The 23,906-nt window shown below is 40.8% G+C and overlaps 1 protein-coding gene and 1 long non-coding RNA gene across 2 annotated transcripts in view; one reads left to right on the top strand and one right to left on the bottom strand.

Annotated features, from left to right (window-relative positions):
- The window catches only part of LOC113002941, a 101,234-nt gene extending 91,040 nt beyond the window's left edge, over positions 1-10,194 (bottom strand). Inside the window, exon 1 of the long non-coding RNA XR_003268191.2 lies at positions 959-10,194. This is a non-coding gene — a long non-coding RNA (uncharacterized LOC113002941). The remainder of the gene's footprint in view (positions 1-958) is intronic.
- LOC105207962 (insulin receptor-like) overlaps positions 1-19,204 on the top strand; it is a 79,591-nt gene extending 60,387 nt beyond the window's left edge. Inside the window, 7 exon segments of the mRNA NM_001304600.1 lie at positions 10,193-10,588; positions 11,141-11,668; positions 12,895-13,321; positions 14,328-14,490; positions 14,626-14,803; positions 15,397-15,562; positions 15,664-19,204. Of these exon segments, the coding sequence (NP_001291529.1) occupies positions 11,382-11,668; positions 12,895-13,321; positions 14,328-14,490; positions 14,626-14,803; positions 15,397-15,562; positions 15,664-18,741 (4,299 nt within the window). The 5' untranslated portion in view covers positions 10,193-10,588; positions 11,141-11,381 and the 3' untranslated portion in view covers positions 18,742-19,204.
- The last annotated feature ends 4,702 nt before the right edge of the window (positions 19,205-23,906 follow it).

The following is a 23,906-nucleotide window of genomic DNA, read 5'->3' as shown; positions in this document are numbered from 1 at the left end:
GTCCCTTTCTTCCCAGGCAACAGTCGGTTGAAGCGCATTTGTTAGCGATGCAGAATTCAATCTCTACTTCGTGGCCGGGGAACAACGGATTCGTCGTGAAGGAACCCGACGAAAAACTTGTAATGAAACGTTGAGACCCGCGCAGAAAAGAGATTGGTCGACAAAAAAAAAGAGAAAGGAAAAAAAGAAAAACGGCCGTTAACGTAAACGGAAATGCCTGGAACCGAGCAAGAGTAACGAGTCTTCGGGACTTTAAAAGAGCGAATAAGTAATTTGAATTTCTCGCCGCGCCGGAATAATCAACATCGAAATTTTACCTATGTTATGAAAACGCCTTGATGGTATACTTACCTTATTAATATTAAAGGTATCGTGTCGATGCAAAAAAATACACGGGAAGGGATTCCGCGAGGCAACCCGTAATCAAGATTCTAGAAAATTGATTTTTTTTCTATTTGGCAATTACATTGTTTTCGGTCGTAAAGCATCGGTGATCTCGTAGATATACCGGGGAGAGATGTCACGAAGTTTTGTTTCGCCTTTGAAAGACAAAGTGCACCAATCCGTAAAATTGTTTTTCACAGGCGCCACGAAAAACGGGTCGCGGATCGATGGTCGCGAGCATTTGTGTCGACTTCCAAGTTTTTTTGTTGTTCTTTTTTTCTTTTTTTTTCGAGTTATAACGAAAAGTTTCTTTGTCGGTAGCAAAGTTGCAGAAGCGTTGACGTCGCGATGCTACCGAAGTATCGCTGACATTTCTAAGCGTGCGTGCCACTGTAAATATTTGACACGTCGATTTCCAAGTGACTGACAGACCGAGGGGGATGGAGGGAAAAAAAAAGCGATTTCCTCGATCGCGGGGATAACAATGTCCCGTTATCGCGAGCTTTCGTAGGGGCGCGCGAAAATATTCGCGCTTGATATTTACGACCGAGTAGACGCCGGGCACATAACTTACCGTAGTGCCAGGATCGAAACTGGTTTTGCGCTGGTGGTGGCTGCAACATAGTAATAACGATCGCACGAATAAAACGACCCGCGTCGAAACCGCTGCAACACTGTAAGCAGGTCCATTATTAATCGATGCGCCATATCTAAGTGTGCAGAAAAAGCGGGGATAAAAGGAATAGCCGAGGGTTCCTACGCGGGATAAAGAAAAGAAGAGCGTGTTGGCGGCTGTCGAGCGAAAAATCGACATGAAGGGCAGACAGAGGAAAGAGTGGAAGAAAGAGAGAGAGAGAGAGAGAAGCGATGATGGAGGCAGAAAGAGATGGCTAGAGCGAGAAAAATAAGTATGAGCCGCATCGTGGGAAAGAGAAAGAGAGAGAGAGAGAGAGAGATACAAAGGACATTGCACGGATAGCACCGAGCGCAACAGTATCGCGGCAAAAATCGCCGTCATTTATCATTGAAAATGCGAACAGCGTTGATGCCGATCTTATCGCGCGATTGGCAATATCAGTCGACGACGTCTCCTTTTCCATTTTATATATATTCGTACTTGTCTCGCTCATCGTTCTGGTCACACTCGCTGGTAGCAATAATCCATCAGCTTCTTGAGTATCAAATAGACGTGGGACATCGATACTTAGTAAATCATTCCGTGGAAAAGGGATTGGGGGGGGATAGGGCGGTGTCGACACGTCGCGAAGTATCGGTGTCTACTTGGGGAAAATTAAAACGAGCAGCGACAATGTAGCAATCAACGCGTGAGTGATGAATGTGCATCATGAAGGCATTATATTGAAAGCTTTCGCTTTCGGTTCTCTCTTTTGTCATTAGCGTGAAAGCCGGATGATTTTTTTTCGATCAATTTAATACGCAAAACGTAACGTTCAACGAAACACTTGCGCAGTCGCCATCAATCGTCATTACCCCATCCATCACCGTATTGGAAAGGAAATTTAAACTGTAAAATTCAACGCCTTCTCGCTCTCATTGTTATTTCGAGATGTGTCCATTTGATGTAGGAGAAATGTTTCCGTGACAAGCGCGGGCGCGCGATGATGAAAATTTACATCGCGAATGATTAATACGCGTTAGATAAAAAGAAAAATATTGTATTGTATAACGCGCGCGTTACAGGGTGATCAGCTATGAAAATAATGGGATGGAAAATAAATACGTTCGCTCGCTGACGCGTATTTTAGACTGAGATATAAGTGAATAGCAGTAAACAACTCGTAAATAATATAAATTCGCGCGCGGAGGCGCATGCTTAGATCTTCACGTGAAATATATGGAGATCCGAAAAACACACTTCCCATGTCGTAAACCATTTGGAGCTATTCGCCTGTCACACTTCTCGCGAATCCGGTTGTATAGCGTGAGTCATTCTCTACCCGGTGCGACCACAGAAGAGCGGCTGCGGCCGACTTCTTTTGACTTCGTCACACACACACACACACACACACGCACACGCACACGCACGCATACATACATGGACGCACACGCACGCACATACACACGCGCGGGCGCACACGCACGCCCGCGGACACACGCACACACCGGACCAGCTGCAGAAGCTATGAAGTATTCGATCTATTCGATACGTATTCAAAGCATCCGCCGGACTTTTAGGCCGTCCATTCATCTTCCCTCGAATCTCGGATCGCCGGCGGATTTGTCTATTTCGCTGCGCGATGCGAGATTCCATCGCCTAGCAAAAAACGTCCAACTTCATCCGCTTACTCGTGTTCGAACGAAGATCACCCGTAGGAGAGAAAAAAAAAGAGAAAGAGGTGAAGTGTGGCGGCGTTTGGATTCCGGACAAGTCTGCTCCGGTGGCTGGGAAACGATACGGGGAATCCGGCCTGAAGTGTCGGTTTTGACATACCTACGTCGATGTAACCAGAAAAATGAGCTGTTACTCGAATAATTACTCGATTAAATTACTCTATTACCTTTTTCATGGGATCCGTGTGCTCCCCTTGGGCGAAGTATCCCATTCATTCGTAATTAAATTTAGACTTTTAAAATTAGTATTTTAAGATCAATTTAGATTTTTAATAATTAATATTACAAGCAAAACCGTGATTTGTATAAAACAATTTAAATCAAGGCAGATCTTGGTACTAAAATAATGTCTGTAGGGTGATTTTACGTACAATTTCTAATTCTTTCAAATTATGCGTCGTTAATTTCAAACACAGTTCTTAAAGATGCATGAATCATATCTCAAAACATTACCTAAAATATAAAAGTTTTATAGAATATTCTAATATTACGTTTGAGTATCTATGTAAAACTTTAGCACGATTTACTTATTGCTTTAAAAGTTATTACATTTTTTTGTTTACTCTTGATTTTTATGTAAAATCCCGTTTTGTAGTATTTGTACTACATTACTAATATTATATTATTTATATACTAATATATTGATAATATAATTATATATATTTATATATTAATATTGCATTATATTTATTTGTGTGCAAAGTTAATGGAAAGTAATTAAATCAAAATGTTTACGTATATTAATAAGACTAGTAAATACTCGTGCAAAACTTTATTTAGATCCACTTATTCATTTAAAGTTATTTATTTAAAACTGCAAATAAAATAGCAATTTTTATTGCAGAAACCATTATAAATTAAATTTTTCATTGTTTCTTTCTTTGAAGCTATTTTCAAGATTAAAATTTGGACATTTGCGATTAAAATTTTTTGTTAATTAGAAAAAAAAGAAAAAACCTAAAGAAGTCTTTTAAATTTTGGTAACTTTTAGCTCGTATTGTGTAACTGAAACATCTTTAAATTGAGTCAAAAAAATAATATTACAGAATTAAATTGGCAAGCAATTTAATATTATGTTGATGCTAACTGGCCTCTCCATGATCCTCCATTTCAGAAAAAATTAGCATCAGTAATATTAAATTGATTGTTAACTTAGTTCTGCGATATTATTTTTCCGATTTAATTTAAGAGCTGTGTTCGAAACCGAAAGTAACGGCACACATAGTTTAAAAGAAATAGAAACTGTGTATAAAATCACTTGAAAGATCCTGCTATGACCTTTTCTCAATTTCAATTATTCGGTTTTTAATTTCATTTTGTAGCTCTCGAACAGATTCCAAGAGAACAGAAAATCACAAAGGTGCGCATTTTTATTCTGTCCTTTTTTTGTTTTTATTAAATAATTAGGTACGGTATAATTCTCTGCCATTTAATGAAGGCGCGAATGTACCCATGGACCCATTATTATCGTTCCGTTTTCATTAATCGTTCCTTTCTGTTTTGCATTACTTCTCGTTTTTTCCCCCTTTTTGTTTTACGCATAAAACAAAAGCGGAACTGAGGAATGAAGTAAGTGGCGTAACGCGCCGAGCTCGCAGAATAAAATACGCGAAAGAAAAGTCTTTGTAATCTCGTATAAAGGCAATTTGTTTTTCCTTAAATAAGACCTACTTAAGGATCTCCATTTACTTCACAACACACGTGAGTATAAAACGACAGAATTTATGCGTGTGTATTTAACTTAACGCGAAAGTCGACCATAATTCTGCACTTTCGGAGGCATTCCTTCCACCCTTCCTCTTTTTCTTCTTCCCCTTCCCTCGCCAGAAAGAATAAGTTTACGGACGTGGATTCTTCCGCTTCTCAGGTGCGGGCTTATCGCGGAACAAGTTCTCGTGTTTTATCGTACGTGTATCCGGCTTTTAATCGGCGCCGCCGCCGCCGCCAACGACGACGACGATGCCTCTTCTCTCCCCTCTCATCTCTTTCTTTCTCTTTTCTCTGCGATCGTTATCGCGATATTTATACGGTGAATTAAGATATTCGCCCAAGTCGCGCGAGCGACTAAGTGGCCGACGACACCATTATCTCCTAGGTGGGTGAAACGTGGTGATTTAAACGGGAATTCACCTCCGGAAAAAAAAATAAAATTGTTCAGCTCTTCCAGTCATCTCCTTCCGCACTTCCTTAATTTTCAACGTCAATATCCTCTGAAATAAATTTTCTTTCTCTTACTCGTGGGATTTTTCCATCTGTCATCAATTTCCCATCTGTCTACCGAGCCATCAACCGGCGGGGCTGGATTATGACGTCAGAAGCGCAGTGATTCGCGCCGACGACCATCGACGGTCTTCGCGAGATCGCTTTCCTCTCACGAAGCCACTTTCGAAACTTTACAAAGGGGGCCGCCGCCCTTCGAGACGCAGTATTGTTGGTAAAACCGTGAATAATGTCGACCGCCGTTGAAAGACCCCCCACGAAATCTAGAATAACTTCTAGACCACCAAGTCTGCACGTTTCCGTCTTCGCAACGAGAATACTTACTCGACAACTTTAACTTTAAAGTAGTTAAGTTTATCCTTTTTCTCGTCTAGGAATCGAAGAAAGGTTAATCTATGAGCACTTATTATATAATAATAATAATATTAATTTTTAAATTCTCTGTTTAAAGCTCCCGTTATACACGGTTTTTATTCTCATGCTAGAATGCGTTCAATCTTTGAAAAATTAAAATTATAATCTCTACAGGATGTCCCAAACTCACCGAAACATCCGTTAATGACAGATCCGTGACATCATTTCGAGATAAAAATCTTAATACCAAAATGTCGAGGTTAAAATAGCTTTTAAATGCGAAGGATTTTTAAAGTTAGCTAATTAATCCTTAACGATCACACTTCAGTAAAATATTATAACGATTATATTGGGTCAAAATGGCCCCAACTGAATTTGAATGTTTGTCGCGTTCAAATTATTAATTGTTTTAAGTAAAAAAAAATTACTGAACATTCAAACGGTGTAAAATGTGAATTAATTTCATGGTATGTTGAATTTTAAATCGAACACTGTAGAAAATTATTGAACCAAAAAGATATTGAACGTAAAAAAAATGTTTTACTTTTAAAAAATTGTAACTTTTTAGATTTTTAATATTTTTTCAAAAAAATTTTAAGGTATATTCTTTAGATATATATAGCACTTTAAGGGAAAAAAGCAGTGCACGTTTTTTGAAAAAAAAAAAGATATTTAATTTGGTATAAGAGAATAATTTGTGAGAAAATAAATTGACGAAAACGAACTGACGTGTTTCGGGTAACTTCCTCGCATCGAGGGAACTTGTAACTGTCGTTATATGGCGACAGAAGTTCGATATTGAAATAACGTAGAGAAGATTTGGCCAAAACTTCCGTCGAGGTCACACAGACGGCCCCGTGATCGTTAAGGATTAAACTGTTCCGAAATTCGCGCGCGCTGTCACATCAAGTCTAGAACCTGTACATTTAATTAGATCCTTACGTCGGACAAAAATTACTTACGGTTGTCACAACCATATTTTCTATGTTTGGAAAAGAAACGCGTGTGAATTCAAGTTATGTTGACATTGCATTGAATACAGCTGTCAAGATATGTCCATCTATACGGTTCTCGCAACCGTAATTTTTACGACGAATAACATTTGATTAAAATGCTTTCATACATGGTTGCTTCGACCGCGAAGGATTATTGTTATGTCTCCACCGTGATCTACAGGACAAATAGTACGAAAGATCTATATAGCGTGCTATAGCACTGAGAGCTCAGTTCCGTTGACAGTAATAGAATGGACAGAAGTAGTATTACTACCGACTCCCGAAAGCATTTTCACATAAAATGTGTGTTATATCGTGATATCTTTCTTGCGCGTATATTTGTATTTCAGTCAGCGAAATGTCTATAGTATTTCAGCAGATCAGCAGCAACTGCGTCCGCATTAAATTCATATTCTTCCGGCAGAGTTCGCTGGTGTAACCCGAGTTAATCTAATAGTATATTGGCGATAAAGAGAGATATTCTGCTCGCTTTCTATCGCCATTCTGTTAAACTACGCGTAGATCTGCTGTGCTTCTGTCATCAATTTGCTGCTAAGCGCTGCATGTGAACAGACTCTATTATATTTTCGACAGCATTCCGTCGTCATCTGATAATACGGTTAGATTATAGTTGTAACATCCATAAGCATAGCAGTTGAACACTTGTTACGCGTTAAGGTTGAGGGAACCATATGGATCACTTCCAAAGTACTGCGGTGTTCCCACAACTCTTTGGATAGGAGAGTAATAACATTATTATTCCGTTGCGGCAACCTTAGGTTTTTTTTTCTCCGTGTAGATGTACCGTGAATACGGTGATCCTGCAGATTGGAAATAAAATGAAAGAAGACACGAGCGAGCGAGCGTCGGGATCGCTGATGATTCACAAGATAATCGACGTTGGCACAGTCGACCATCATGTCTCGACTTCCGCCCGACGGCAAAAACGACGGCAGAGAAGAATACGCGAATATTACTTATGATTCCTGCAGCGTTCACACGAATAACTTCCTGCTCGAGAAGAGACCCACTCTGGTTTCATAAAGTGACTTATATAAAATGCGACGGAACGACGAAATATGATAGCGACGGTCGTGACTGCCACTATCCGAGTTACAACTGCAATTTCCGCGCGTTCCTTCTGTAGAGGTTGATACGTCGAAGTAATTGTTAGAATGCCAAGTGTACGGTGCTTCCTCACGCGAACCAAAAAAAATTCCTCTTCGTCGAACGACCGCTCGTTCCACGGACATTTAGTTCCGAGAACTATCTGTGCGATTTTCCTCGTTGCTGACGTCGTAATTCGAAATGGGCGGTGTAAGTATCCCGGCATTGCCGGGGTAAGAGGCGCGCGAGACCGAGTAGAAAAACGGAAGATCGTCGTCGACAAAGGGACGGGCGAAGGGCGGAGGGAAGGATAAATGAGAGAAACGAATCAAACTCCTGGGGTCTGGAGTTTACGTGATTTGAAATCAAGCCACTAAACTTTGTCGTCAACCGTGCCTTTTCTCCAATCTTTTTTTAGCATTAAGAAGCACCAACGATCTTTCTTTATCCTCATAAACGGAGCGGAAAATAAATTTCTCAGTAATTAAATTTCGGATATGGAAACGTCAGGTATGGAAAGGAGCGTTATTTCTGTTTTAAATGACAAGATTATTATTATTATTCCGATATGGAATTTGGCATAAACAAATTTATAATCGGAAGTTTACTCGAGATTCGCTCGTTGATGAAAATTAAAAGATCGCGGACGGCTCGAGACACCAACGAAGATCGGTCCTCGAACGTGTCAAAGAGCACGTCTTGCCTTTAACAACCTGTTTTAGAATCACTTTGTATGCAAATTAGTCTAATAAAATTTAAGCTCTCAATTTGTCAAAGAGTCCCATCGTTATAAGGCTCAAAATTATACTCTACTTCATTCAAAATTACTTAGTCCAAAATTATCTTTATAAAATCGATGCAGATACATCGGAGTTTCCTGTTTAAGCTTCTTGTTGCTTCTTAATGACAAAGATCGATCCGGTAGTAAAATCTCTGACGTATCATTTATGTGTGAGTTTACGTGGAGCAAACACCTAATTAGCAAAGCATATTCAATGGCAGTTCAAAGAGAAAATTAACTTGATTTACTGTAATTAGATATGGGACTTTGAGAGACAGAAAAGCGTTCGCGCGCGATAAAACGTCGCGAGTATTCGCAACGTTGCTACGTCTCGCGCACAACACATCTTCTATATAATATGTTGCTAACTAGTTTTTCAACGAAAAAAAAATCAAAATTGTATTTATCTCTCATCTTTTCCGGAAAGTCGCAATTTATTGCGATAGTATCGCACGCGTTTTAATGGTTTTATTAATGCTGACGAGAATCGTGATAAATGCTTAATTCTAATTAGCGAGCACACTTGAGCGTCTTTGGTGGCAATCCAAAGAGAAAATCATCTTGATTTACTATAATTAGACGCGGGACTTTGAGATGGGGGAGCGTTTGTACGCGCTGAAATATAACGTGAGCAAGCAAATTTGCAATGTATTGCAACATCTCGCGCAATTATACGATAGTCTCGATAAAATGTTACAGATAATCCAGACTGACTTTCACGAAAAATCAAAACTGGCTTTTTCTCTTTAATCGCTTTCGGGAAGTCGCGATTTTCGCGACGGGTTCGCACGTGCCCGACAGATATTAATGCTGGCAAAGATCGTGACAATTGATATACGAGTAGACGCGCTTTCATTTAAATTTTAACAGCGTGCATATCTACACCCGGGTTAATTAACCAGATCTTTCCTAGAGATATAATACGTGTAGTCATTTTGCGTGTATGAAATATATGATAATTACATTGTTCGCGTACGTATAAGGGACGCGGTTTACGAATGCACAATGAAAGTTATTACGAGATAACAATTGAAAACCCGAGAATATGTATTTATTATTAACGTGTGTTTGGAGTAACAACATGCATTCATAATTTTGACGTCATTTTCAGCTCTGACGCATTTCTGTAATGGCTGGCTACGTGTCACTCGCAGGTTTAGCCGCAGTATTTAATTAAAATGCCCAATAGCGACGCTAAACTATTATAATTAGTTATATCGGTTATATCATGTCTGATTAGTTATAATTAATTATATCGTATTAATTATATCTTCGTGCCTTTTTCCGGAATTTATTCGTTTTTCTTCCTTCCCTTCGTCCAACGTCCGTTGGACGTTTGCAAAAAAATTACCATTTTCATATTTTAATCAAATCATAATGAAAAGTAAATCATAATTTGATTAAAATATACAGTACGTGTATATTTTAATCAAATTATGACTTGTTTTTTATTTCCCGGTAGAATTAGAGGAAAATAACGACAAATATTTTCATTTCTATTTAAATATCATTTGAAGTTACCAACGGAATATTCAGTTGCAATGCGCCAGTCATAAGAACCGTACAGAAATTATATCGTGCGCAGTCGTGCCACGGGCATTACCGTATTAATTTGCGAATTAGTTTAGAAGCCGTCGTCACGTTTTTATGTAACCGTAATTAGCGGATACGCTTAAATATCCGCTTAAGCACTCTATGCAAATTTACTTAATTAAATTAAACTGTGTATGTGTGTATACACCATAGTTATCTACATTTTTTCATCTACATTACACTTAACATATTTGCACAGAAAGAAACGAGAGAGACGCAGAAATAAGAAATGCATTTGCGATATTTGAGGAATGTACTTTCAAGTGTGCTAAATTTTGTAAAACTTCAAACTTTTAATTATTTCAAAAATCTATCTGCTGAAAATTTATTGACAATTTTATCTCATCGCTTTTCAATATCTCAACAGATCACCCCATGCTAAACGTTTTCGATTTTTGTTCAACAGATAATTACGGCGTGCGAGGACGGCGCAATTATGAAGGCCAAAATGTACTTCGTCTTCAATAAGAAGTTGCTGTGAAGAAGATATCGCGGAGGCGTCAATCGCGGTCAATCTTACTTGTTGTTCGCAACCCCTTTGCGGAAGCTCGCGCAACCTCAAGACTTCTGATTCTTCCGGGAAAGGAAACACCCCCCGCGAGTTTGAAACCGGGTTACCCGGAGCCCGCACGGGGAAGGGAGAATCGGAGAGGGTTCACGCGAGCCTGGACGAACGCGGACGATCGATCGATTACCCTCCTTGGGGGTGGAAGAGAGGAGGGCGCGTAGGAGGAGGACAAGAGCGCGGAAATAACCCAGAGTGTTTTTCTCGTGGGGCAACCGCGTCGCATTTAATCCGCAGGTACTGCGAGCGAATTGTGTGTGTACGAGAGTGTGGTACTCATTAAAAATAGAACGAAATATAAATTCTACTCGGATTTTACGTCCTCACGGCTTAAAGGGATAACGTTTTAGATGTCCAATTTAAACGAGGTTTGGATGTAATTCCAGACAAGGAAGCGCCTTTTTTTTCTTTTTACATGCCCTGTTACTCGGATGCATTTCATTATTAACCTCGGAAATTGAAAAGTAGAGGAATAACATTGCACATTCCTTCTGACACTTTCTGAATCGCTTAAGCGTTTAATTCTAACATAAGACTCGTGGGTTAAAAGGGTCAATTACTACAGAACTCGCAAACATTTCTCGTATGCTTATTTATGCATTCCTTTTCACGCGGTATAACTCCGATCGCAATAAGCGACTAATATTCTAGTTTGCTGCGCTTTTTTTTTTCTTTTTTTTTTAATCATAAACTAAAGATAGCGAAACAAAGCATTATCATCGCGTACATACAAATGTCGAGTAGCGTATTTCCTTTAAACTGAATAGAGAATTACGATCCGTTTTGCAGTCCACTAATTACTGCCTTTGAGAGGTCCAAGAAAAAGGTCAAACAATCGGACACGATCAAGGCTGTGGGCGGGGGAGGAAAGAGCGAACGAAGGAGAAGTAGGGACGAGTTCGTAGGGTCGACTATCAATCGTCGATCAATCAAAGAAAACGAAAGTGGTGGTCGGGGCGGTACGTGGGGATAAGGTCGGGAACGTTCAACGGGAGGCTTTCAAGCGCGCGGTGTTCAATGAGACAAGGAGATGAAGACGAGGAAGTCGCTGCTGCCGATCGTTCTGTTGTGCGTCACGATGGCGAGCCTGGCGTTCTGCCAGGAGAAAAGGTGGCCGAAAGCGGCCACGAAGCACCGGGATAAAAGCGCCAAGGGCAAATACGATCCCGATTACGTGGACAGGATCTGGCAGGAGGAGGAGGAGGAGGACTCCGCGGAGTTGTACGATCGGAGCTCCGCGGCCACCGGTTACTACGACTCCAGATCTATGGACACTATGGCCGCTTATAGAAACAACAGGGCGATCGAGAAGTCCAGGTATGCCATAATAAAAACGGTTCAGAGATGTATGCATGAGTTTGCTAATCCTTTTGATATGTTTCGTGTCCCTATAAATATTTATGAGCATACATTAAATTTCATATTCCTACAAATTTCGAAGTATTAATAATTCATTTCAAATATTAAATGTATTATTGAATACGGTTTGGCATTCTTATAAATGTTTTATGTAGCCCTTTTAAGTGTGCGTAACATATTGGCGGAAGAACGTGGGAAACGTGGGAGATTCTGGGGAACAGCGGAGTTTATTGGGAAATCGATTGAATAAACCATTTTACTTATGAGCGAACTACTTGAGTCCCTCTATGTAAACTGAACTTTTGCTCGCGTTCACCCGGTATATCAGCGAATTCTTTCGCTGGTAATCGGAGAGATACGTGATATCTGTCCGCAAATGTTCGAAACGCGGAAAGCGCCCACGTGTGCGAAAATTGCTGATCGCTTCCTCGAAATGTTCCAATCGGCGGATTTTAGCCGTGTAGCCGCGCCGCGCTCGAGCATTTATTCGTACCATAAGTACTAAGTGATTTTATTTTCACCAATTAGTCCCCTCAAATTGGTTATCACGAGTATCGCTGGCCGGGATTGCGACCGTCTCTGCGCGCCGTGGCTGTTGAAATTCTCTTTGATCTTCTTAGAGTTATTAGCGGCTTTTAAATGCCTCGCTAATTTTACTTTGTCGAACGAACAATTCTGCGGACAAAGGGGTATCATTTAAATGCAGGTGGCTCTCTTTTCAACCCTGCGCTGCAGCGTCTTTCTATTTGGATCTTTTCAAGGGGACGCGACGCTCGAACGCTGAACACTCAGCGGACAATGAAATGCATGCCATCATATTTTTTTTTTTTTAAGTAGAAATTCGTTATCGTTAAATGAAACTTGCGAGCTATATTGAATCGCAAATGATTAAAGTTATTGAACAAGAGTTTCTGTAATTTCAGTGTACGTTATACTTTTATGAAACATTTTAATGATTTCAGAGACTTGTTCGGATTATCGAAAGCTCGTGAGATACTCGTGGAAAAAAAAAGAACAAAACCGAAAAGCGAATCGATAAATTTGTTTGCGTGTTTACAAACTCTTCTTTCTTTTTTTGGATTTTTTAGGGAAAAAGAAGTTATCTCGCTTTGGAAGAAATTCGCCGATATCTGTCAACATTCGAACTATAAAACGAATTAATGGAAAACTTGATTGCTTCTCAGATCCACGGATGTCAGGCCGAAAAATAATCAGCAGTCTAGTCAATCGTCGAACCTACCCAAGTCGCACACGAAATCGAGCGAGGAGGTAGGACGAGAGAAAGGACGAAGATATAAAAATATGACGATCGGGGACGGTATTTGTCAGAGCATAGACATCAGGAACAGCGTTGACAGTTTCTCGGTACTGAAAGACTGCCGGGTGATCGAGGGCTTCCTGCAAATCGTACTGATTGAGAACAACACCGAGGCGGACTTCGAGAACGTTACCTTCCCGGAGCTGAGAGAAATCACCGGCTACTTTCTTCTGTATCGCGTGGACGGTCTGAAGAGTCTCATCAAACTCTTTCCGAATCTCGAGGTAATTAGGGGCGATATACTCCTCACGGACTACGCCTTCATGATTTACGAGATGAAGAACTTGCAAGAGGTAAGATTCATTCGAGAGCTTTGCACTAACTGTTCCCCTACTCTACTTTTCGCTTCTTCAACTTCCTATTTCTGAACTTTGGCTTACCTTATCTTTGCACTCTATTTTTTTGAATAATGAAATTATCCCAAGCGGAATTTTAATTGGGTTATAACGGTCTGCGCATAACTTCAACGTTATCTCACTACGAGATAACGTTGATCATTAACGTTCATGTAAGTGGTGAAGCTAGGCTTAGAACTTCATATTTATTGAATCGTCTGATAAAAAGAAAACCCGAAAAATTTAGCGCGCGGAGAGAAATGACTTAGAAATATCAGTAGCTAATTTGAATTTCTCTAATGGTTAGCTATTAAAGATAAAATACATTTGCCGCGAGATGCAACTTTATTAAGTTAAAATTTAAAGCATACTTTCACGCGAATAACTAAGAAAGTAGCAGCTTCCTCAATATCTTACGCGTATAAAACCGCGCATTCAAATTGCTATTATTTATGGAACGTTGCTGTGTATCCTTTCTAACGGCGAATAATTTTTTTGCTGTGTAGCTTCTACGTTTTAATAACTAATCAATTGAACTTTCGCAACAATGTTAGCTAACTCTATTTTAAAGGCACATCTTAGTCACGGCTATATTTTAGCTTTGTCGGCTAATCCTTTCACTCTGTGTGTGGAAGGATCAAGTGTTTTTCGATACTCTGTTATAAGGTCGTCGAATCCAATGTCGACACGTTGGAACGGTATTCTACGAGCTTAACTTTCGTATCGTGCGCCACACAGGATTTTTATCCGCGAACACATGACGTTCGTCACGTACAATCCATATTACAATCGTTCATTCCCACGCCGAATCAAGTCGAGTCTTAAAAGTTTATGGCCCAGTCTGATGCCTAGGGCCCCCGGTTAAATGTTGGGGTCAAGTGATATTAATCAGTCAATCAAATTAACCGGCCGTTCGATCTTTGACTTATAATTCCGCAGCTAATCCTGCGAAACTTTTTCGCAGATTGGTCTCACCAACCTGACAAAGATATCCCGGGGTGGTGTACGTATAGAGAAGAATCCCGCTCTCTGTTTCACGAATACCGTGAATTGGAGTCTCATCGTCCCAGCCGGCGAGAATTTCATTAAAGATAACAGAAACGAGCAGAGTTGCCCGCATGTGAAAGGTGATACATACAAGTCTTAGTTCCGAATATAATATACAGTGAAGATATGAGAGTAATAAACATTTATTTCTCGTACAAATAAAAGATAATTACGGCGAAAAAAAAGTAATACTCCAAAAAAATAATACTTCGCAGGATGTTCGCAATGTCCTGGCGGTTATTGCTGGACTGCCCAACGCTGCCAGAAGCTAGAGAGACCGAAATGCCACGAGCAGTGTCTCGGGGAATGTTACGGTCCAAGCGATACCGAGTGTTACGTATGCAAGCATTATCGACACGAGGGAAGATGCATTGAAAATTGTCCGCCCAATTTGTGAGTAAACTTTTGTGAGAATACGTATGACGTGAAAAAAAGTAAACTAAATTTATACTATACTTTTCTACCCGCATTTGCATTTATGAATAATGTAGTTATGTAGTTTAAAACTAAAATTACTTAATTTAAATTATGTAGATTATCCCAAGGGGTTCCACCAATTTTTTTTTTTTATATTTAAGTTTTTTAATAAGCTGGCATTAATTTTTTTTCTAGCAGACATTTTAACTAGGAAAGCTATAGTTTTACAGCTTTTCACTTTTCACTCTTAAACATTTCAGTATTACAAAATTAAAATTGCATTTCAAATAAATTTAATTTGAAATTGAAGTTTTTGAATAAAGTTGAAAAGTAAGAAATTTTTGAAAGAGGTGACGCTGAACAAAATTTGAAATTCCAAACGAGATGTCGTGCCCTGAGATATCTCGAAATTTGATGCTACACTGTACTTCGGACGACTAACAAAGTTCTCGCGGCATAATGTCGGTTCTGCATAGTATCAGTTGTACATACAGTATGATAAACATGCTGCATTCTATCTGTTGGAAAGATCTCCTGTTCTGCTGTAACAACGCTTTTTCTGTTTGCAGATACGCATACCTCTCGAGACGGTGCATCAGCAAGGACGAATGCCAAGATATGAATCATATTAGAAGATTGACTAAAACGGAGGAAATACAGATATGGCGACCTTTCAAAAATTCATGTGTCACTCAATGTCCTGATGGTTACGAGGATTATGTCGACGACAAAAATGTACGATAGCTTGTTGCATTTTACTGTTACGCATATGTTTGTATTCTTGTTATTGACTATGTTTTCTTTTCTTTTCTTTTTTTATTCTTTTTGCATTACAGATAACAGCTTGTCAGGTTTGCACAGGACAGTGCCGTAAATTCAGTAAAGGTGCCATTATACGCCACATTTCGGACGCTCAGAGTTTTCGTGGTATAACGGTAGTGAAGGGAGCTCTGGAGTTTCAAATTAGGAATGGCAACCCGAATATAATGAATGAGTTGGCAGACGCGTTCGGTTTAATCGAGGAGATAACCGAGTACCTGAAGATAACGCATTCGTTTCCGATCACGTCGCTGAGCTTCTTCAAGAAACTCAAAGTGATCAAGGGTGAAGGTCTAGATCTTAATAACGCGAGTTTGGTGGTTCTGGACAATCCAAATCTTTCCTCTCTCTTCCCGCCATCTCAAACGATAACTATAGAGAATGGCAGACTGTTCTTTCATTACAATCCCAAGCTCTGCCTCTCGAAGATTGAACAGTTTGGTAAAATGGTGAATATCACTAATTTCACGGATCTCGAGGTCCAGCCGGAATCGAACGGCGACAAAGTTGCATGCAACATCGTCAACATAAATATCACGGTGAAAAAACGGGAGGCGGATCACGTGATTCTGAGTTGGGATAGCTATAAGCCGCCGGAGGGCCAACAGCTTCTCAACTATCTGTTAAATTACATAGAAACCGAAAACGAGAACATAACGTATGAAGCGAACGCTTGCGGTAATAACACGTGGCAAATCATAGACGTCGGTATACCGAGTTGGAATTCGACCGTTTCCAAGTATATCTCGAACTTAAAACCGTATACCAAGTATGCCGCGTATGTGAAAACGTTCACGGCGAGAAACAAGAAGAATTCGAAGAATTCCTTCGTAACTCCGGTGGGTCAATCGGAGATCATCTTCTTTCGGACGAAGAGCGCGATACCTTCGGTACCGACGAATGTTACCTCGACCGCGATAAGTGACAGTGAAATTCTACTCAAGTGGGCCCCGCCGGTTTATCCGAACGGTCCCATAGGCTACTACATGATCACCAGTATGATTCGATTGGACGACGAGAAATTGGTCGCTTCGCGAGATTACTGTGTCGATACTTTGGTCAACGAAGCTAAGAAGGAGGAGATACACGAAGTGACGATTAAAACGTCATTGGCCGTATCTGCCCGGACTGAGGTCATCTCAAATTCTAATTCCTGCTGTGTCAAGGACACAACTCCGAAGAAATCCGAGCTATTCTGCCACAAGAATGTGACCATCAGCAATTTGTCACCCGGCTGGAAGGATTATTGCATCTTTAATAACTATAATTCGCCGGAGAGTAAATTTTATGATATGACGAACAATTTATCCGCTTCAATGCAGGAAGAGAAGAAAAGTGCGACAGACGTTTCGGCTAATGCTGGTAGCGGCAACCATCTGAATGAGGTGCGTTTGTACAACGCCAGTTCGCAAAATAATGCCTACCTTTTGGAGAACTTGCGCCACTACTCTTTATATACTATCACGATCGCCGCATGCGGCGTTAAGATAGATGGCAATACACCGATGTGCTCGTCCATTCAGTATGCAAATATCCGGACGCTGAAGCGATTGAGCTCGGACGATGTTCAAAACGTGAAGGTCCACGTGACTAACAATACGATAGTCGAAGTCATCTGGGAATCGGTCAAGGATCCAAACGCGTTTACCGTCTCATACACCATTGAGTATACGAATCTGGATGTGAAGGACGCGAAAAGGAGCACCGAGTGCATACCATACATCGGCCATAAGGAATCCTACATCAATCATTACATCAGAAATCTCAGTCCAGGTAGATACAGCCTCAGAATACGCTCCACGTCGCTGGCGGGTGATGGCACCTTCACCAATGTAGTTTACTTCTCGGTTGGTCTATCGGATAACAATCAAATAATGATTGTGACGCTGTTGATTCTGGTTTTGCTGTTTATCGTTGTGTTAGTAATAATGCTCCTTATCAGGAACCGTCAGAAGAAGAAGACGCAGGAGCGATTGATAGCCAGTGTGAATCCGGATTATATCGAGACCAAGTACGTTGTCGATAACTGGGAAGTACCCAGGGAAAACGTCGAAATCTTGGAGGAGCTTGGACTGGGTAACTTCGGCATGGTGTATCGAGGTTATCTGGACGGTACCGGACAAGTCGCCATCAAAACGATCTCCGAGAACGCTAGCCAACGAGAAAAGAACGAGTTCCTGAACGAAGCCTCGGTTATGAAGAACTTTTCGACGTGGCACATCATCAAATTACTGGGCGTAGTCTCCATGGGCAATCCGCCATTCGTTATTATGGAGCTCATGGAAAACGGCGATCTGAAAACGTATCTGCGCAGGATACGTGACACCCAGATGGTGCCGAATGAATCCAGGATAATAAGAATGGCCGCCGAAATTGCCGACGGGATGGCGTATCTGGAGTCGAAGAAATTCGTGCACCGCGATCTCGCCGCCCGCAATTGCATGGTGTCCAAGGATCTGGTCTGCAAGATCGGCGACTTTGGTATGGCGAGAGATATTTATGAGACCGATTACTACAAGATTGGCAAGAAGGGCCTGCTGCCGATACGCTGGATGGCGCCGGAGAATCTCTCCGACGGCGTATTCACGTCTGATTCGGACGTGTGGTCGTTCGGTGTTGTGCTCTACGAGATACTCACCCTCGCCGAAATACCGTATCAAGGTTTCTCGAACGAAGAGGTGCTGCATCACGTGCTACGCAAAGGCATGTTGAATATACCGCGGAACTGTCCCGAAACCATACAAAAGCTCACAGAGAAGTGCTTCAAGTGGCGGCCCAGCGAACGACCAACTTTCATGGAGATTGTTTCCGAGTTGGAGCCGTTCCTGGGCCAGGACTTCTGTGAGAAGTCGTTCTACCACTCCGACGAGGGTATCGAAATACGTAGCCTCGGCATCAAGAAGGTCTATCACAATGCCGCGCCGATTCGATTTCACTGGGGCCACGAGACCGCGAGGTGGGTGAAGGACTTCGAGGACAACGTGACGTTGCTCGATCAGATGAAGGCGGGCACCAGCCGGGGGCGGATCTTCAAGAACGGTTTCCAGCACTTCGGTAATGTAACGAACTTCGAGGACGTTCCGCTCGATCGATGAGATTAGTCGGTGTACCGTTGAACGGGAAAACTCAACGGAAACGAGATGTAATTGCTTGAAACCGTCTTTGATTACAAAATTCGCGGAAGGACACGTAGATATTAACGTACAAACAATACTCAGGGCAATACGCGAGTGGTCTGACGAGGCTGTTGAACGAAAAATACGTAAATATGTTACCAAGTTGCTCGCACGCGCTCGTTCGTTCACTTGCTCGCTCGTTCGCCCGCTTGTTCGTTCGTTCGTTCGTTTGTTCGTTCGCTGGCGCGGCGACAAGTGTTTCGTGTCCTTCTCTTGTTGCGGATTAAACGTAATCAGTTCTTGACGGTGGATAGCAATACGGAGAGAAGACCTCGCTGCGCGCATCGTCGCGACGGCATATGGAAAAGATGTTCGTAATAGAAGCTAAGCTGTCGAACAATTAGATAAATAAACGTAAGCGCGTAGTGTTTCGTAATAAAAAGTCGTGGCTTCACACACACACACACACACACACACACACACACACACACCCGTGTTTTTTTTCCTTCTCAAACACGCCCAAAGTTCTTTCTGCCATGTATTAACTGTTCATTCCTGTTGGGATTACTTTTCTCTGCCTTTTGCACAGGCATACGAGTTAGTTCTGAAGCAACTATTCTCGAACCTCGCTCGGTCTTTTAACAATTTTCACAAAATCACGAGGCTCACAGAATCTGTGTTGCACTGAAGAAATACGATCTTTTTTGCACTTTCGATGTTAGACAATCCTGGTTAAGAATAATCTTTATGTGAAAATAAAAATTTTGGTTTATTCTTAACAACTTGTATTATTAATGTCGTAAATCGCAAAAGAGTATGTTTTTCACAAATTACTTCAAATTAATTGCATTAATAATTAACATATATAAAAAACATAATACGTATAAATTCAGTTGTATTCTGTAAAATCGTTCTTTCAGCATGTCCAGTCTTGCATTTATTAGTATTACTAGCGCAAATTTTAGCGAATTTTGTCTCGTTATAATATTTGTTTAATTGAGGTACATTCAACACGTTGATTGCTGAGCAAAATTTGTAGTTTATTTCACTGTGAACGACTGTCATTCATATATTCCTTTATTTTTTTCACTCTTTAATTTTATTTGTGCGTTATGTCCCTATAATACAACTTTTAAATAGTTGTTTTGATGCAATTATTATATGACAAAATATTGTCGGCAAAGTCGAGTGCCAGTTCATACAATATTGTCTGAAATCCATATACTGGCTCGTATAACTTGACGCAGCAATCAACATGTTAATCAAATTAAATTAAAAATAATTGGAATTTTTTAATTATTTTATTTTTATTAATAAAATCATAAAAAGCGTTATTTTTTTTAGTTAAATTTTCTTTTCTATCTTGTTCGCTTTTGCCATTTAGTTTGTTATTTATTTAACATAAAGAAAAGTTTCAAATAAAAGTGTATTTGAGATCGCATCACTTTAATTATATTGTTCTTTAGGGAGTGTTCGAGAAATGCTTTCATTTCTTATCGTTTCGAATACGGGAAATGTTGTTTCAGGACCAATTCGAGACACACAACGGAAGAATGATTTCTATAAAACAGAGTTCCTTGTCGCACGCGTACACACGCCTGTAGCACGATACGTTACAGCGTAATCTCAAGGTTGTAAATAGCTAACTTTAACTCGCAGTTCGTATATGGTAAGTTAAAATAGTTCTGGATGCAATATACGCCGCGCATAGTCCTGTAATATGTAATAATTTATATCGAGAGAAAAAGGTGGATGAAAGAGAGAAAGAGAGGAAAAGAGAATGTGTGTGTTCCGTATGTGTGTGTTTTAAAAAAGAAAAAAAGAAAAGACAAACTTCACCCTCGCATGTAAATAAAGTCACAAGTCTCTTCCTCAAGAATTGCGGGTACCTCGTAGGTAAATTATTGCAATAAGAGCGTGTCTACAATCCACAATCTTCACAATAAAATCAACGTGACGGATAGGAAAGTGGGAGAAAGAGGGAGGGAAGGACTCTGACGGGTGCAAATTAGGGGCCTACCAGTCTGATCACGTTTCAGTTTTCTGCACGCACAGAATTGTAGATCTCGACACTTTAGCCTCGGATCTTACAGATACCGAATCGGGTGACGTAAACAATCAGTAGGTAGTAACAAACTAAACTAGGTGATATATATATAAAACGCAATACAATTGAGATCTCTGGGACGGGTCTTGTCGATCGCCGAGATATTCTACGCCGCGCTCTCCTCAATTTCCATATCTCCGCATTTTTTTCCTCGTCCGTCTTACTCATCGTAAGTCAATATTACCGCTCCCAACGCAGAACGCTCCATATCCAATCGCGCTCTTGTTTGCTCTCGCTTCAATTTGAATCTCGTTACGGTTTCGTACCTCGGAACGCGCGAACGTTTCAATAATCATTTTGAGAACAGTTAAGACCGCGGAATAATCCGCTCATTCGCGTGAAACTCGACTTGAGATTCGACAAATTTCTCGACGGCGCGTAAGACCGGCAAGTCCGAAAATAGCACGCGATTCGCAAGCTTAACGAGTGAAACAAATAAATACAAATGAATAATACGATTCGAAGCATCAAATCAGACTTGCTTGAACGTTTCAATCTTCAAAGAAGAAGGATGTTTATAGCATCCTTTCCTTTCAACGAAAAGCAATTAACGTAGTTAAGAGAAAAATTAATATTTACACTGCGCATCACTGTCCATATCGCGAAAATTTTAATTTTCTTTTTATTATTTTTTTTTGCCTTATAATAGAAATATTTTGAACATCTTCGAGCTACAAGATTCGTTCCAGTTCGAATAAAATCTATCCTTTCTGGAAGTTTTAGAGAGAGAGGTTTTATGTGTGGATTGAGACGGTAGTAGAGAGGTTTCGGAGAAAATGAGCGTGATACGTATATGTATAGGAATAATAGAGAAGTGCTTTTGACAAAAAGAAAGTATAACACCGAATTTTTTTAAGATATATATCGTATCCGCGTTGCCAGGTGATTGTATAGTATAAAAGTTATCATCTTATCGTGTCTCCCGGCAAGAGGGGGGCAGCCATGCTTCCGGTATTTAATAGTAAAAATGCGTCGCGGAGTAATGAGAGAGTACGAGCGCGCGTGTACATACACGCGATTTGGGAAGATCGACTGAGGGATCGCGTCTCGATAATAGGAGAGAAATCGCCGATTTGAAAAGGAAGGAGGGAGAAGGAACAAAAGTAAGATGTGCATCGGGAGCATCGGTCGAGGAAAGAGAAAGTAAAATGTAAAATATGGTAAATCTAAAAAAAAAATGAACAAAAAAGTATTTTGATATAAAATTCTCTCGATATATGTAAACGCGTTTCGGATCGAGGGGACAGAGACGTGATCGGTCTAGTTGCCGATAGTTGCGATACTTGCGATACTTTGAGTTTGTCAGCGACACGCTGGAAGCGTCGGATTGTATGTCGCGAGAAACTTCGAGGAGACTCGAACGTTTGGTGGGAGAGGAAACTCCGGCGGAGCGGACTTCTCCCGAATCGCAAATAGGCTTTCTAACTAATAGGTTTCGTTACCCCTGCGTCCGAGTAATAATGGGTCGCGCGCGGCCATGGACTGAGTGTACAGTAATTAGTAATAACGATCGGCTTAATTGCTACGCGCGCCGCGGCGGAGCAACCCGAATTGGTCGATCCTTCTCCTCCTCTTCCCCCTCCCCCTTTTCTCCCCTTTCCCAGAGGAGTATAGGTAACGCCAAACTCTAAATTTCGGATTACGATTTCTCCGAATGTCCAGACGTTAACGTCGCGCGAGTGATATATATCAGCTGAATCTCTTTGTCCGACACGACAGGCAAACCGGCTGGCGGTAGAAAGAGAGGGGAGTCGTGTAAGGCGCGTAGAATATCCGATTTTATGCCGTACTCCGCTCGCTCGTTTCACTCTCTCGGCGGTATTAAATGGAAAAAAAAGGGACATGTAGCAAGCGTTTTTATAATGACACAGTAAAATTGAAAACTGTATAAAGCCACATATAAACTCACGTTTCCGACTCGTAAACCGTCGCGCTTCTCAGACGCGTTCGTAAGCGAAGATAAGCGCGCAAATAGGAGCGAACGGTTCCTGTAATTCCGCTCGCGCCAGCTTACCGCGGAGATAAAATTTACGTACGTAAAGCCGTAACGTACACGCAATCGGCGTTTAACGTCGCGTTCTTGTATCTCGAGCAAATGGAGAGCGAAGGGATGAACTTAACGTTCGCGGGGGAGAGGTTTGCGATCCTCCCCCGCGAACGCAAACCATTCGCTCTTCCTTGGCAAATCTGAAACGACTCGAATTACCGGAACCGTGTTATCGTTTATGCGCTCGCTTCTGCGTACCTATTGCAAATATATCGCAATATATGTATATATACATATATATATATATATATTTTTTCGATTTTGCCGCACACGCATCGTAAGAGAAAGCCGGCGTTCACCATAGCAATACGATTAGCATTCTCGCTACGACAATGCTTTAGCGCGTTAACGAGAATAGCAGCAGGTACCGTTGATAACAGTAATAAAGTTTAGACGATTGTACAGTTTAACTTAGCCGGAACAGCTCTCAGTGTTCAACTCGAGGTTTTAGTTCGAGTGGTTGGATCCCTTCAACGGCAGTACGACGCGTTTCCCGTTTAGATGGTAACAATGGTCGTTCTGTCGCGTTTCTCGGTACGAGAGAATTATTTATGCTACGTATAGGTATACCGTTTTCAATATTCAAGAGACGTTAACACTTCATCAATATCCTCGTAAACATTATAATCCTATGCCGCAGCGTCGCTATAAAAATAATATATATATATATATATATACATACCTACACGCACACACACGCAGATATATACACACATATATTTAAGTACATATTTATTCCTACTAGAGATTATATTTTATATTCATATTGTACGCGCTCGTAGAACTTAGATTCGCTTTTTCCTCGGAGGGAGAGACAGCAAAACGCGTCGTACTGCGTCGTAACGTAACACACTCCTTAGCATCGACTTGCTTTCTCTACGAAGCTCTCACTACTGAAGGCGCACCATAATTATCAGGGTCTTAGGAAATAGGATATCACTGCATCTCATGTTCCTTGCCTTCTTTTCGCAGAGAAAAAGCAAAGCGCGT

The sequence above is a fragment of the Solenopsis invicta genome, chromosome 8 (assembly GCF_016802725.1).
Source record: "Solenopsis invicta isolate M01_SB chromosome 8, UNIL_Sinv_3.0, whole genome shotgun sequence".
Lineage (NCBI taxonomy): Eukaryota > Metazoa > Arthropoda > Insecta > Hymenoptera > Formicidae > Solenopsis > Solenopsis invicta.
Note: the sequence above shows the minus strand (reverse complement) of the source record. Positions and strands in the feature narration are given on the sequence as shown.